This window comes from Heptranchias perlo, chromosome 18 (genome assembly GCF_035084215.1).
Source record: "Heptranchias perlo isolate sHepPer1 chromosome 18, sHepPer1.hap1, whole genome shotgun sequence".
NCBI lineage: Eukaryota > Metazoa > Chordata > Chondrichthyes > Hexanchiformes > Hexanchidae > Heptranchias > Heptranchias perlo.
Window position 1 is genome coordinate 27,950,661 of NC_090342.1, and position 16,025 is coordinate 27,966,685.

Below are 16,025 nucleotides of genomic sequence, written 5' to 3' on the forward strand. Positions count from 1 at the left end.
TATGCCCTCTCTGAGATTATCATGTCCATGAGACTCAACTCCTGCTCATTCGACTCTATTTCCACTAAACTGCTGACAATCCAATTTCCCTTTCTGCCCCCCATGCTAGCTGACATTGTAAATTGTTCCCTCTCCTCAGGTACTGTCCCCTTCCTTTTCAAAACTGCCAACATCACCCCCCCCCACCTTTGAAACCCTCTATCACTGCAAATTATCACCTCATTTCCAACCTTCCTTTCTACTCCTTTTTGTCCTTGAACGTGTTGTCTCCTCGTAAATCCATTCTCATCTTTCCCACATCTCCATTTTCGAATCTCTCCAATCAGGTTTCACCGCCACCCCCCCCCCCCCACCCCCACCACCACAGCACCGAAACAGCCCTAATCAAAGTCACAAATGTAATTTTCTGTGGCTGTGACTATGATTCATTATCTCTCCTCATGCTTCTCAATCTCTCTACAGCCTTTGACACAGTCGACTACACCATCCGTTAACCAGCTGCCCTCGCTTGGTTCCACTCTTAGCTCTCCAATTGTAGCCAGAGCTTTGCTAGTAATGGCTTCTCTTCCTGCTCCTGCACCGTTACCTCTGGAACCCCACAAGGATATATCCTGGACCCCTTCTAGCCCTCGGCAATGTCATTGAAAACATGGGGTTCGTTTCCGCATGACGATACCAAGCTCTATCTCTCCACCACCTCTCTTGGCCCCTCCATTGCCCCTGTGTTGTCAGCCTGCTTGTCCAACATCAAGTCCTGGACAAGCTACAGTTTTCTCTGGTTGAACATTGGGAGACCAAAGCCATTGTCTTTGGCCCGCTCCTCAAACTCCACACTCTTGCCTCCAATTCCATCCCCCTTCCAGCTGCCAACTCAGGTTGAAACCGACTGTTTGCAACCTCGGCGTTCTATTTGACTCCGAGCTGAGCTTTTTGGCAACCAAAGGTATTAAGGGATTATGGGCCTAAGGCAGATATATAGAGCGAGATCACAGATCAGCCATGATCTTATCAAATGGCGGACCAGGCACAAGGGGCTGAATGGCCTACTCCTGTTCCTATGTTCCTATATGCTCTCCATCACAAAGACCACCTACTTCCACCTCCGTAACACCGCCCGTCTCCACTCCTGCCTCAGCCTATCCTGCTACCAAAAGCCTCATCCATACCTGTGCCATCTTTAGACTCGGCTATTCTAATGCCATCCTCCACCATCTATAAACTTCAGCTCATCCAAATCTGCTGCCTGTATCCTAACTTGCACCAGATCCTGCTCACCCATGACACCACCCCTCCGCTCACTGACCTACATTGGGTCCTGGTTCCCCAACACCTCAAATTTAAAATTATCATTCTCGGGTTCAAATCCTTCCATGGCCTCGTCCCTCCCAATCTCTGTAACCTCCTCCAGCCGTTGAACCCTCCAAGAATTCTACGTTTCTCCAACTCTGGCCTCTTATGCATCCCCCTTTCTCTTCATCCCCCCCATTCGCGGCGTGCCTTCAGCCATCTCAGCCTTAAGCTCTGGAATTCCCTCATTAAACCTCCCTGCCACTCCACCCCTCTCTCCTCCTTTAAGACCCTCCTGAATACCTATCTCTTTGACCAAACTTTTAGTTACCCCACCTAATATCTCTTTGGCTCAATGTTAATTTTTGTCTAATTACAGACCTGTGAAGCGAATTTGGACGTTTTTCTATGTTAAAAGCATTATATGAATGCAAGTTGTTGTATTTCCAGTTACAAGACTATTTAAAAGGGATCTAAATCTCACAAAGTAAAATATCTTTAAAACAGTGACTTTAGTATAACTTGTACAGTTGGATAGATTTGGAGAGGTATCAGATATATAAATAATTAAAGTGAAAGTTTTCCCTAGCAATAGACTATTATAAAGCAATTAAAACCCTATCTTGTTTCCATTTATTTAGCAGATGAATATCCCGGCAACATTACCACTTGTTATTAATTCTTTGCAATTCATCCACCTTTAGTTAATACCTGGAAATGTTTAGTAGAAGAAAAAGGAAAAAAGTCTATTGCCCACATCTCTTGTGAGGCCCAGAGGAAACTTAGCCTCTTCTGGCCGCTCTGCTGCCTCCCACTAGGTTTCGCTGGTGGGTTTGGGGCCATGTGGATCTCGCGCAATTTCAAGTTAAAATAACATCACAGCAATGATGACACCATTGGGCTGTGACGTTCACATTTCAATTAGGCCCCCGCCTGCCTGTGCAGGGCGGCCTCCACGCTGCAGGAATTCTGGCAGTTAAAATGGTGGGGGCGGGAACGCAGCAGCTTCCATCTGGCCTCCATCTGGCCTCCATTTTAGCATCCTTCCCACACCATTCTGCCTGGCGGGCTCGGTTAAAATCGGAGCTTGAGAGTACTTACAAAGTGACAAAACTCAAGAGCGTTCTGTAAAACAATTTTTTCAAGGAGCACAAGGATTACACACAAACTAATTTATAAAACCCAACTTTTGTCCAAGCTGTAGTGACATCTTTGGGGGGCGGGGGAAAGAAAGTTAAATTCAGAATAGCTGAATTTTCTTGGTAATGTTTGAAATGTGTTCTTTCAATCACATAACATCTGTGAAATTGACATTCTTTGCCTTTTTAAAGTTGAATAAATATGCCCTAGAAGCAATAACACATAAGGAACCATAAAGTGTGTCTTATTTTTCACTATTCTCTGGATAAACTGAACTGCTATTTTTATTTTGAATACAATGTAATCTTATCCATATTCCAGAAGTTTAACCAAGATAGTAAAAGCTAATTCATGTTATTCAGTTTCCTGTATAAATTTTGCTAGAAGGATATGTTTGAAAGTCACTTCAATGTCATGCTGCATGTTGGAGTAGTGCAAACCTAATCTCCTTTGCATTAATATGTTTACACTGCAAAAGGTAATCTGAATTGTCATTAATTTAAAACCACATCAGATTAAAAGTGTAATTGGGAACATGACTAATTAGAAATGTCCTTGAGGCAGAATTTAAAGACAGTAGTGTACTTCAGTTTACTTTGCAAAAGAATATTCAAACAAAGTGGAAAAGCTACATAATTTTAATGCCATTCTTTGGGGGTCTGCAGATGTGTGGTAAACATTCTGTTTCTGATGTGTACCATGGCAATGCAATAAGTATTTTAACACCAGCACACACACTATTTATGTAATACAGATAGATCCCACGTCGAACATCTAACGAAACGAAGATGATTAGCTGGATTTCTATTACTTCCCACTGCCAGCATTTCAGTTCTATTTGAATCTGAAGCCTGTCAAAAAAATGTTGGACAAATTACAACAGAGACAGTGCAATTGTAAAGCTCTCTGATCAAAGTATTGTATTAATATGGCATTCAACTGTTTTTAGTGGGACGGACTTTCTAATCAGATTTCAACATTGTATTGAATGGGAGGAAGGCAGTAGGAAGCAAAATCTGTTTTGTTTTTGTTGTTTAATATCAGTCAGGATTTAATCAATTGTGAGGAGAATAATGGATACCCAGGAGTTATTACCAGGCAATAACCTCAGAAAGTTCTTAGATGATATCGTAAACTGCAAGAGTGAAACTTAATTTTATAATCAAAATCTAAAGGGGGTGCAGGAACATAGAGACCTGGGGGTATATGTGCACAAATCTTCAAAGATGGCAGAACAGGTTGAGAAAGCAGTTAAAAAAAGCATACAAGATCCTGGGCTTTATAAGTAGAGGCATAAAGTACAAAAGCAAGGAAGCTATATTGAACCTTTATAAAACTCTAGTTCGGCCACAACTGGAGTAATGTATCCAATTCTGGGCACTCTGCACTTTCGGAAGGATGTGAAGGCCTTAGAGAGGGTACAGAAAAGATTTACTGGAATGGTTCCAGGGATGAGGGACTTCAGTTACGTGGATAAACTGGAGAAGCTGGGGTTGTTCTCCTAAGAGCAGAGAAGTGCTCAAAATCATGAAGTGTTTAGTTAAAGTAAATAATGAGAAACTGTTGCCATTGATGGAAAGGTTGAGAACCAGGGGACACAGATTTAAGGTGATTGGCAAAAGAAACAAAGGCGACATGAGGAAAAACTTTTTTACGCAGCGAGTAGCTATGATCTGGAATGTGTTGCCTGATAGGTTGGTGGAAGCAGATACAATTGTGGCTTTCAAATGGAATTGGATAAATACCTGAAGAGAAAAAATTTGCAGGGCTACGGGGAAAGAGCGGGGGAATGGGACTAACTGTATTGCTCTTACAAAGAGCTGGCACGGGCTCAATGGGCCAAATGGCCTCCATCTGTGCTGCAACCATTCCATGATTCTATGATCTGAACCATGAGATGTGGTTAAAGCTGCATTTATACTGTCATCCTTGAGTTAATGTAAAGCAGTTCTGGATGCGGTTTGAGGTGAAAGTGGTAGTATAATTTGGATATAAGATCCCAGTGTGATGCCCGAGCGCTCTAAAGCCAAGCAGTCAGTGTGATGTCCGACCACTCTAAAGCCAAGTGGTCAGTGTGACGCCTGTGCACTCTAAAACCAAGAAGTGTAAAAGGCCTGTAAGGGAACTTTCTCACGTCTATTTGCGATCACACCAGGTGTAGTATAACTTGGGAACTTTCAAAAACTTTATATGGATTTGTTTTAATAAGCCCACTCACACACTCATGTCGAAGCATGCAAAGGCAAGTTCCATTGAGGCTGATTTTCCTGCAACGTGAATATTATGCTCAGCTAACTTTGTAAGTAAAGTCTAGTTTCTGTCTATCTCACTTCCCAGATCTGAGGTCTGATTTATTTTTTTTAATATAATCTCTACTCTGATGCTGGTGGAGAAGGCTTTTTAGTGTTTCTGCTTTCCTCTGTTTGGTATCAGGCACTGCTGGACCAGAACTCTCCATTCATGTGACCTTGCTGAAGAATTAATGATTGTGATGTAATAACTGCAGGCATAGTGATAATTTGCTAATTACATAGAAATGATATATGCTATAAAATAATCACTTAAGTAAAAGTGAAAATGTTGAAACAATCACAGCTGTACAATAATTGGAATATTAACTGTAAATATGCTGGGTTGGATCAAGATTACTGAACAGGATTAACAGGATAGTCAAGCAATAAATTGAACTGAAAATAGAATGATTCAAATACAGTCATTTTGAGCTTACTTTCAATTAGCCCAAGTTCAGACCATTTAAGATTCAGAAGTCCCTGTCAGATAAATGCAGTTCAGAGGGTACATTCTCTCTGAATGTGCAGTATCGTTTTCCGTATCACGCAAGTTATAGTGGTTGATATCTGACGACAGCCACAGCACCAAATTTTGTGGATTTTAAATAAAAGTTTTAAAAACATTAGATTTCAATACTAGGGAATTAAATTCCTGTCTTTGCTAATTTTAATGAAATTCCATAACCCCCCTCCCTAGCCATCTAATGGTTCATTGGTTCCAGGTTTGAATCTTGCCAGATTTATGAAATACAAATGTCCTCTTTTAGGTGAAGTAAGGGTCTAAAGTGAAATAGCTTTGGGCAGCCTTGATCCAGCTTGTAATGGGCATAACCCCCTAATTTGCCCCTAAAACTGCCCCTAACTTGGCACAGAATTATCTCTGAGGATTAAGATATCCAGTGATATAGCAGCTTGAGATTAAAATACATCCTTAGGGTAAATTTAAAAGGCTTTAGTCTTCATGGCATTTCAAAATTGAGAATGTTTGATGCTGGTGCTAGGTACTAAAAGTGGAAAAATGTTCCACTCCCCAGCACTGACATCCTGTATTTGGAACAAATGTCACTAAAAACAAATGGCTCCCTTTAATCCCTGGTGCTCTAGGGTTTGTGTCCATCGACATTTTCTGGTGATATATGTAAAGGTTGGTAGGTATTCTTGTAATGCTTAATGGACAAATGTAGGAGGTGAGATGTGTATGATAGTCTCACCTCAGAATTGGTTTTCACCTACTTCTTCGTGAATACTAAGCCACTAGACTTGGAAAGAGCTCAATTGTGGTCCCAAGTTAACAGGACAGACGTTTTCATTTATGATGCTCAATAAGTGTTTTTTTACAAGGCTGACTTTAAGAACCATACAAAAAATGTTATTGTAGAAAGGGTGCTGCTACAGATCAATTTTTTAAATATAGTTTCATTGTTATTCAGGTTGTCAGTGTGTTCCGTCAGAGGCTGAGGTACTGAGTATCTTATCCAGATTGGTTAGGGGACTAACTATTGCTATTTTATATACTGGATTTTTTGCAGATTTGAGCAGAGTAGCTAATGTGAAATTTAATTGGATATTTATGGATATTAATTATTTTTAATACTATAAGTATGAATAATATGCAATTGAAAAACTTCTCAAACTGAGTTAATTGTATTAAATTTTTTTTTAAATGTTCAGCATTAGAATTCAATATCAACATAAGCACAATACCTTTCAAATGGATACGGTAGTTTTTTGTTTCTTTATGTATGAAGTGATAGTTACTGTCTGTTCATGCTCTGTCCTTGAAGACTAGGCATTTATTGTATAACAGTTATCAGTCAGGAACAAAGTAGAATTTTTTTTTCCTCCAGAGATCTTCCTCTCTCCTAAGACACTGAAGGCACTCCTCTCCCTCTCCCTCTCTCTCCCTCTCCCTCTCCCTCTCTCGCTCTCTCCAACCTCTCGAGAAATCCCCTCCGTGGCCTGGAAGGCAGGATGATCTGCACTAGACATTTGCACAGCCGTGGATATTGCAGTTTTGTAACTGACTTCAAGGGAATGCAACTTCTGATCAGTTGAGATGAGGATGAGATAGTACAGGTGACCTTTCTTGTCTATGCCGCCAACAAACTCATATTGGTGGGATGCAGGTTTCAAGAACTTGGACTGACCGCACAACCTCCTAGTTGGACACAAAGGCCGGAAATTTCTTCGAGGCTTCTTCCACTCCGACGCCGTAACCTCGGTTTAAATGGGGTTTCCACGAATTTTGGCCGGAGTTATAACAGCGGAGCAGAAGCCCCAAGGAGATTCACCCCCAAAGTATATATCTCCTTGAGTTATTGGGCTTCCTAAAACAAATAAACTTTTGGCATTCTTGTTTCTAATCTCTCTTTAATTAAGCATTCTATAAACCGTCTATTTGTCACACTCATGGAATAGGAAGTGTTCACTTGCTTCATGAAATCACGTGTTTCAATCTTTTCACGCTCGCAGTTTTCCCATTTGGTGAGCTTCCCATCTCAACCATGCCAACAAAGAGAAACAGGGAGGCCAGGAGAGAGGAAAGGAAGAATAAAAGGGGCATTCTCTGGTGCTGTCTTGTCACACCTCCTAGCAGCTAGTTACAGCAGTGGCACAGTCTGGGGAGTTGGTCACCTTTGCAGCCTCTCAGCTGGTACAGGGCAATCTAAAAGAATGAAGAGAAAAAATGATGTGAAGATAAAATTACTATTCAAAGATTATTTTGTACGTTTTACAGATTTCCCTTGGACTGGTTCACGCCCGTGCTTCACACATCATCTGGCCCCCCAATCGTTGGATGAAGTTACAAACAGACCTCCCCGAGAAGCGAAAGCCTCTGTTGTCTGAGAGGGATGAGTCTGTAGATGAAAGTGATGGAACATCAATTTAGCAGGTGTCTGAAGAAAGCAAGATTCCAGCACAAAATTGAGTTTACCCAGCAGCTGTTCGAATAGGAAAATGTTCCATATCATTACACATTTCAAACACTGTGATTTTCCAAAACCATGAAATACTTCTCTTCTATAGTGTAAAGCTCACTAGCACACGGAGCCCATATTTATCTGATGTTTGCCATCGTTGTACTTGTTTTTGTTCCAACTTTTTAATGATTTCACTGTTTATTGAGCCAAAAATCTCCTTGAACTTAGGAGGAAGTGTCACTGAAAGAGTTATTTGCAGTCAAGTCCTGATGACACCAACTCCATTTTTCCAAATAAACCATTAATTGGCATTTGATGTTCTTGAGATGATGTAAGTCTGGAACTAATATATTAGGGCCTGGAAATTCCTGGGGCCTACTTCGCCGGCATAAGTGCAGAATATCAGAATCCCCACCCTTCCGCACCCAAAGCCAGAGACCTCGCCCCAAATTCTGGGTACAGGGTCATTTACATAGCTGGGGTGGCCTGAGCCAATCCGCCCATGAGAGCAGGGTCCTCATCGGCTCCCACTGGGACCATTCTGACAAGGAAAGGTAATGGTACCCTCCAGGTGTGGGTCCGTTAAAAGGCCTTGAAGACATTCACCCCAGGTCTCAACTGGCATGAGTTCCCCTGACATAGAGGAGGTGGATGTAAGATCCTCCCATGGCCCACCCCGAATGGAACATGAAGGCCCAGTCTGTAAGTGCAAGAATCCTGGCAGCACCAGGATCAGGCCCAGATTCTGCCCCCCCCCACCCCCCCCGGCGTAAAAGAAAACTTATTTCCTCTCCAGCCACAGGAATTTCAGGGCCTAGGTCTTTTTGGGGGGATTTGGTTGAAGCTGTGGGGAAATACAAGATCCTTTCATTTCTGGGGCCTGGGTCTAAATCCAGCCTAAATTCATGGAATGAAGATCTCCTCTCTCTCTACTGCCAACAAATATCCCATTTGAAATGAGTTTGGGCAGTTTAAATCCAGTCCTTCGTGGCTATAGGTTTACGGTTCATAACTGCCTATAGTTCAACACAAATTGGCACAAATTTTACAATCTTGTAAAGAGACCACATAGGCTAGTGTGGGAAGTAGAAGCATTAACACTACTCCTTTGAGATTAGTGTTTTGGCAGAATCAAAGGATCTTTGCCCTTCTTCGAAACATGCTAAACCTGACCTGGGAGTACTCAACATTGACACTGGGTGACAAAGGTGAATAAATATTCCAATCCCCAGCACTGACACCCCTTATTTTGATAACTGGACAGAAAATCCACTAAAAGTATAAATGTAAAATATTTTTAATGGAGGTTTCGTCATGAAAGGGCAGATGTTAACTGGACTCCACTACAATACTTTTTGCTTTAATATTTTCGGCAACTATTACAATTCAAGGAAAATGTATCCATTTCTGTTTCTTACCAGCTTAGAATGTTATGGCTCTAAAGGGCAGTATTTAATATACTTGACTCAAAAAGACAAATAAATCAGAATGAGCCTTTTAATTTTTACTTCAAGATAACCACAAAGGTTAAGTGCACCACAGGGCATTCACGGAAGCATAATTCTTCAAACAAAAACACTTCCTTGACCTGGCAGCTTCTGAATGTCAATAGCATATAAGAGGACTTGGAGACTCCCAACTCTGGACTGTATTTAGTCTGGTCCTTGACCATAGTCTATGGTTATATAATTTGAGGGCTTGTTGATTAAGAAGTATCTGTATTTTATGTGATGTGAATGCAATTTATTAATATGTATTTCCATTTTTTTCTTCAAAACTCGATGCACCCCCACCCCCCTCTCAATGGTTCAATATATAAACCTATCACTTGCCATGGCAGTCTTTAACACAGACTGGAAGGATTCCAGATTTTATCCCTGCGATCTCAGCTGGCAACAGCAGTGCAGAACTGGTCTCAACATCACCCGGGAAGGGGAAATAGCAGTCAGGATTCCTGGGTCTGATTGCTCTCCAGTAACCCCTGCTGGAAGTGTGCCTGTTAGATAAATACAGGATCAAACTCGGCTATGGTGGTACCCACGTGCTCCATGCTAACATGTGAGCTGTAGACATCCAATCAAGAAGTTGATGTTTTAAACACTTTAACACAGCTAAGTATAACTGTTTTAAAAGTGTTTTAATTTTTTTTATACTGGGCCTTGATTTAAGAAGTAAACTCTGTGGCAAACCATTAACAGAGCCCTATCCCAGAGTAATCCTTCAATGGTATTTTCTCATTAGGTAGCAACTGAAGCATAGGAGATATGATGGTACTATCAGTGTTCTTTTGTGCTGTCATATTTCAAACTAAAAATGGCAAACTATTGAAGGTGCATTTCAAATCTTTTTTTTATAAGAAAGGCATGGCAAATGCTGGTAATTGTATTGAAGATAAAAAAAATATACATGTTGTACTTTACATTGCATTCTTTCCAGAAACTTTAAAAACACTTGAAGTGAGTGGTTTGGCAGTAAAAATGTTGGATTCCTCTCCTCAAGAGTGTTGTTCAAACACTTTCTTTTGCTACCTCTTGGGCTGAGCTGCTCATTGAAGATGAGAAAAATAAGCAGCAGCACCAACTCACTCCTCGCTAGAGAAGTGCACCTCCTGTAGGCCAATCGTGGGCACGTTTATAGCCTGACCACCCAACTCAAGGAAGTGGAGTGGTGAGTCGCAGCAGCAATGAACTAATATGGGAGCAGAAACTTGAGTTTAAAAAAAATGATGTTTTTTCCAAAATTTAAGCAATATGATTAGCAATACAAATGTTACTGATACTGATTTTAAAAGTCTACCTAATGTGCAAAGTATATGTTCTAATGAGTGGAATTGTAGAAGCGTGAGGAGTTGCAGCATGGAAAGACGTGGACAAACAAGAGTGTGTCTGTGCTAAGTCTTGATATTGAATAAAACATGAAGTCTGCTTTTACTTTGTCTAGAGCTGTTAAAGACATTCCAGCCCTTACTGACCCTAAAGTGCTTTGTACCATGAAGCCTATACAGAATAATATTATCTTCATTATCATCAGCCTGTGGTTGTCAGTTCTGCTGTTGTGCTATTATTGACATTTTTAGCACTCTGACAACAGTACTTTTGAAATAACTGGCACTCCTTTTATCTATTCAGTGGTCTCGTGCTACCAGTTCATGAGCACATCCTCAACAATGTATAAGTTTCCTTAACTTATTTTTAAGCACACCTACATTGGTGTAATGACCAACGTACAAAGTGAGATTCACAGGATATGTAAGTTGTTTGGCTTTGGTTAAAATTAATTATTGAAACAAAATGCAGTTTTTGGAGACTGCATGCAACAGTAAATAAAAATGTGAAAACAAAGTGGTGTTTCATTGTTTTGCAACATTCTGCTTTAGGTCCCTTAAGCATGCAAATAGCATGGGTGAAAAATATCTGTGACGGTGTACAGGTAAACATTATAAATTAATGTTTCATGAACCCAATTGTATAGCATGATCTAGTTTTTGTATAGTTTCATTTCATTATTGGCTCTGAAATCTTCAACAACTGATAAAAGCATCTTTTGGCCATAAGTTGATCATATTATTCATCAAAATTGTATTAATCTTTTAGTATGTGATTATTTAAAACAGAAGCAATTTAGAATGGTTTTAGTGAAGCTCAAGTGCAGTAGGAACATATCACAATGTATCATACGAACAGGAGTAGGCCATTCAGCTCCTCAAGCCTGTTCCACCATTCTATTTGATCATGAATGATCTTTACCTCAACTCCATTTATCCGCTTTTTCTCCATATGCCTTGATAGCTTTACTTAACACACAATCTATTAATCTCAGTCTTGAAAATTTCAATTGACTCAGGAACAACAGCCTTTTGCGGGGAGAGTACCAGATTTCCACTACCCTCTATGTGAAAAAAATACTTCCTAATTTCAGTCCTAAATGGCCTAGCTCTTAAGATAATGCCCCCTTGTTCTCAATTCTCCCATCAGAGGAAATAGTTTCTCTATATCTACCCTATTGAATCCATTTATAATTTTAAACACCTTGACTATATCACCCTGCAGCCTTCTAAACTCAAGGGAATACAAGCCACACTTATGCAACGTCTCCTCATAATTTAATCCTTTAAATCCCAGTATCATTCTGGTGAATCTGCGCTGCACCCCCTCCAAGGCCGATATATTTTTCCTGAGGTGGGTGCCCAAAGCTGAATACATTACTCCAGATGGGATCTGACGAAGGCAGGTCTGTAGTTTTCTGGTTACTCCCTCCCTCCCTTCTTAAATAATGGAGTGACATTTGTAATTTTCCATTTCCAAAGACACAATTTGTTAATCTAGTGAGCTTTGGAAAATTATTATGCATCTGCAATTTCTTTCCCTATTTCTTTCAATACCCTGGGGGAAAACCATCAGGTCCTGGAGATTTGTCTAAGACCCCCTGTTAATTAATTCCTTCAAAAAAGAGCTGGACAAATATCTGATTCAAAAGGTACGGAAAATTATAGGAGTAAATATAGTTTGAGATGACAAAATACTCTGAGGAAAAAATGGTCCTTTGTTTGTGTTGTGGGAGTGGCAATGTTGCATGGTGAGGGCACCTAGCCAATGTTGAATGGTGAAGATGTGGCAATGGCTAGATATTCTGTAGTTTTGCTTGATGGATTATCTTTGTGAATCAAGGATTATTTACATTCTCCAGATCAAGTAGCTAGTTTAGAGTCCATGATAGGGCCTGTGAAGATATCAGGCTGGATGGACTGCCCAGCCTTTTTTTTAATATACAAGCTTTCTGTGATCCTATGTCGTAACTGGAATTTCCATTAGAAATACATTTATCGCATCAGTGGCTACTCTCAGCAAAACTGAAATGAACCAAAAGCTACTAATGCTGCTAGTGCTAGGAAAAACTTCAAGTACTTGAAATGTCCTTCAAAGATACTGGCTTCAAAAACATTTCCTGAAGTATTTTGATCTTTCATGGTGATGTCATTGAATGTTGATGTCTGCTGCCTTCTGCCCACATCTTGTAATGTTTGCGTCAGTGTTTAATCGTGTGTGTCAAACCTGCCAAGGAAAGGAAATCACCTAAACAGGTGATTGAGTTTTGGGATTCTTGCCAAAGAATGTTTGAAGGTTGGATTAAATGCCTTTGTCCCAACCCTAGCTAATTGTCTGCCACGCATAATATGATTTTGTCAGTTAGCAGCGGTACCTGTCATCAGCACTTTGTCTGTGCTTGTTCTTCACACCTCTCCAGACCTGCTTTTTAACAACAACAACTTGCATTTATAGTGCATCTTTAATGTAGAAAAACATCCTAAGGCGCTTCACAGGGGTGTAATCAGACAAAAATGGACGCCGAGAAGGAAATATTAGGAGGGGTGACCAAAAGCTTGATGAAAGAAGTGGGTTTTAAGAAGGGTCTTCAAGAAAGAAACAGAGATGGAGAGGTGGAAGAATTTCGAAAGGAAATTGGGCAGAAGGTCTGGCTCCAAAGGGGGGGATGGGTGCACAAGAGGCCAAAGTCCAAGGAACAGAGAATTCTTGAGGGTTGTCTGGCTGGAGAAAGTTATAAAGATAAGGTAGGGCAAGGCTACAAAGGGATTTAAACATGGATGAGAATTGGAGACATTGGGGGACTGTAGCCAATGTAGGTCAGCAAGGGCAGAAGTGATGTGATGGGTGAGCGGGATTTGATGCAGGATAGCATATGGGCAGCAGAGTCTTGGATGAGTTAAAGTTTATGGAGGGTGCAGGATGGAAGGCTGACCAGGAGAGCATTGGAATAGTCAAGTCTGGAGGTGACAAAGGCATTGATGAGACTAGAATTGTGCATGGTACTATTGCTGGTGCCCAACTGGTGCTCTATACAAGCTCACCATTACCTCTGGGACCTATGTTCAACCCTGTTCGATCCTTCTGACCAAACATGCTAAAATTATGTTGGTCACTTTTAATGCTGTTGTACACTACACTGATGATTTCAACAAGCTACCCACTAGATCCCTTTCCTGTATTGTGCCGCGTTGTCCATTACTGTTGGTCATATATTTCCACTGTATTCTTCCTTGTCCAGTATCATCACTTTACATTTGTCCACATGAAACAGCTGCCAATTGTCACCTCTGTCCCTAATCTATCCACATCCCTTTGAATTTGGTCTGCTTGTTCTTTGCAGCTCCCTCTAGGCCAGTTTTTATTGTCTGCCATTTGGCTTCATTATTGTGCCCACTTCCAATTTATGTCTGTATGGACAATGTAAATAATAATACTGATGCCTGAGGCACTCTGCTTATAACCGCTTCCATTCCGATGCAACTGGATGTGAAATAATACTTTGCTTATTTTGATTGAACCAATTTAATCCACTCTAGTAGCTTCCTGCATTCTTGTGACCTTGTGAAGCAATCTCCTGCTTGAATTGTCTCGAAGGTTTTGCTAATATCTCAATATACAATAGCATTTCCTTTACCATTAGGTTCATTATCTCCTTGATGACGTCCAATAGATTTGTCAGACAGAACTTCCCCATAAAACCATGCTGACTCCCTATATTCCTCACTTCTCCAGGTACATAATTATTTCCTTCTCCTGGGTACCCTCTAATGTTTACCTACTACAGTTATCAGGCTCGTGGCCTATTCTAATCCAGGATTATCTTTGTCCCTTTTTTTACAAATTGGCATTATGTTTGGCCCTATTCCTGTTTCCAGTGAATCCTTAAAAATACTCACCAGGACATGATCAGTTTCGTTGCCCTTCCTCATCGATGACACAAAGATAGGCAGTATTGTAAGCAGTGTAGATGGAAGCACAAAATTACAGAGAGATATTAATATATTAAGTGAATGGGCAAAACTGTGGCAAATGGATTTCATTGTAGGCAAATGTGAGGTCATCCCTTTGGACCTAAAAAGGATGGATCAGAGTACTTTCTAAATGGTGAAAAGCTCGGAACAGTAGAGGTCCAAAGAAACTTAGGGGTCCATGTACATAGATTATTAAAATGTCATGGACATGTACAGAAAATAATCAAAAAGGCTAATGGAATGCTGGCTTTTATATCTAAAGCACTAGAATACAAGAGGATAGAAGTTATGCTACAGTTATACAAAGCCCTGGTTAGACCACACCTAGAGTACTGTATTCAGATCTGGGCACCACACCATGGGAAGCATTTATTGGCTTTGGAGGGTGTGCAGCGTAGATTTACTAGAATGATACCTAGACTCCACGGGTTAAATTACGAGGAGAGATTACACAAACTAGGGTTGTATTCCCTGGAATTTAGAAGATTAAGGGGTGATTTGATCGAAGTTTTCAAGATAATGAGGGGAACTGAGAGGGTAGAAAGAGAGAAACTATTTCCGCTGGTTGGGAAGTCTAGGACCAGGGGACATATCCTAAAAATTAGAGCCAGGACTTTCAAGATTGAAGTTAGGAAACACTTCTACATGCAAAGGGTGGTAGAAGTTTGGAACTCGTCCGCAAATGGCAGTTGATGCGAGCTCAATTGTTAATTTTATATCTGAGATTGATAGATTTTTGTTAACCAAAGGTATTAGGGATATGGGGCTAAAGCGGGTATTTGGAGTTAGGTCACAGATCAGCTATGATCTCATTAAATGGCGGAACAGGCTCGAGGGGCTAAAAGGCCTACTCCTGTTCCTATGTTCTTATGTCCTATCCATAAAAAGAAGGAAAAATCTAACCTTGTAAATTACTGCCCTATCAGCCTCCTCTCAATCATCAGCAAAATAATTGAATGGATAATCAAAAATACCATCAAGGGACATCCACTCACCAATAATCTGCTCAACAATAACTCAGTTTGGGTTCCACCAGAATCACTTGGCTCTAGACCATGTCACATCACACCCTTGTTCCAGGCTTGAATACAAAAGCTGAATGCCAGAGAGGTGAGAGTAACTGCCCTTGATGTCAAGGTAGCATTTGACTGAGTATTGCAGCAACAATCTCTAGCACAACTGAGGTCTACATAAGGGTAAGGGACAAACCTTCCAGTGGCTGAAGTCATATCTGACACAAAGACAGATTGTTGTGGTTGTTAGAGGCCAATTATCACAGCCTCAAGACATCACTGCAGGAATTTCTCAGGGCTGCATCCTTGGCCCAACCATCATCAGATGCTTCATCAATGACCTTCCCTCCATAATAAGATCAGGAGTGGGGCCATTTGTTGGCAATTCCAAAGTGTTCAACTAGATTCACAATTCCTCCAATAATTAAACAGGGCAGCTTATAGCAGGACATGAACAACGTCCAGGCTTGAGCTGACAAGTGGCAGGTAGTATTTGTGCCACGTAAATACCAGGCAATGACCACTTCCAACAGGAAAATGCCAAACCACTTCTCCCTGACCATCAGTAGTATCACCG

At 40.8% G+C, this 16,025-nt stretch overlaps 1 protein-coding gene across 5 annotated transcripts in view; it reads left to right on the forward strand.

Moving 5' to 3' along the window:
* The window catches only part of immp2l (inner mitochondrial membrane peptidase subunit 2), a 496,795-nt gene extending 485,815 nt beyond the window's left edge, over positions 1-10,980 (forward strand). For all 5 annotated transcript variants that reach the window (XM_067999579.1, XM_067999576.1, XM_067999575.1 and 2 more), the window contains one exon: positions 7,456-10,980. In XM_067999579.1, coding sequence (XP_067855680.1) covers positions 7,456-7,608 — 153 coding nt within the window. In that variant the 3' untranslated portion in view covers positions 7,609-10,980. The remainder of the gene's footprint in view (positions 1-7,455) is intronic.
* Positions 10,981-16,025: the final 5,045 nt, after the last annotated feature.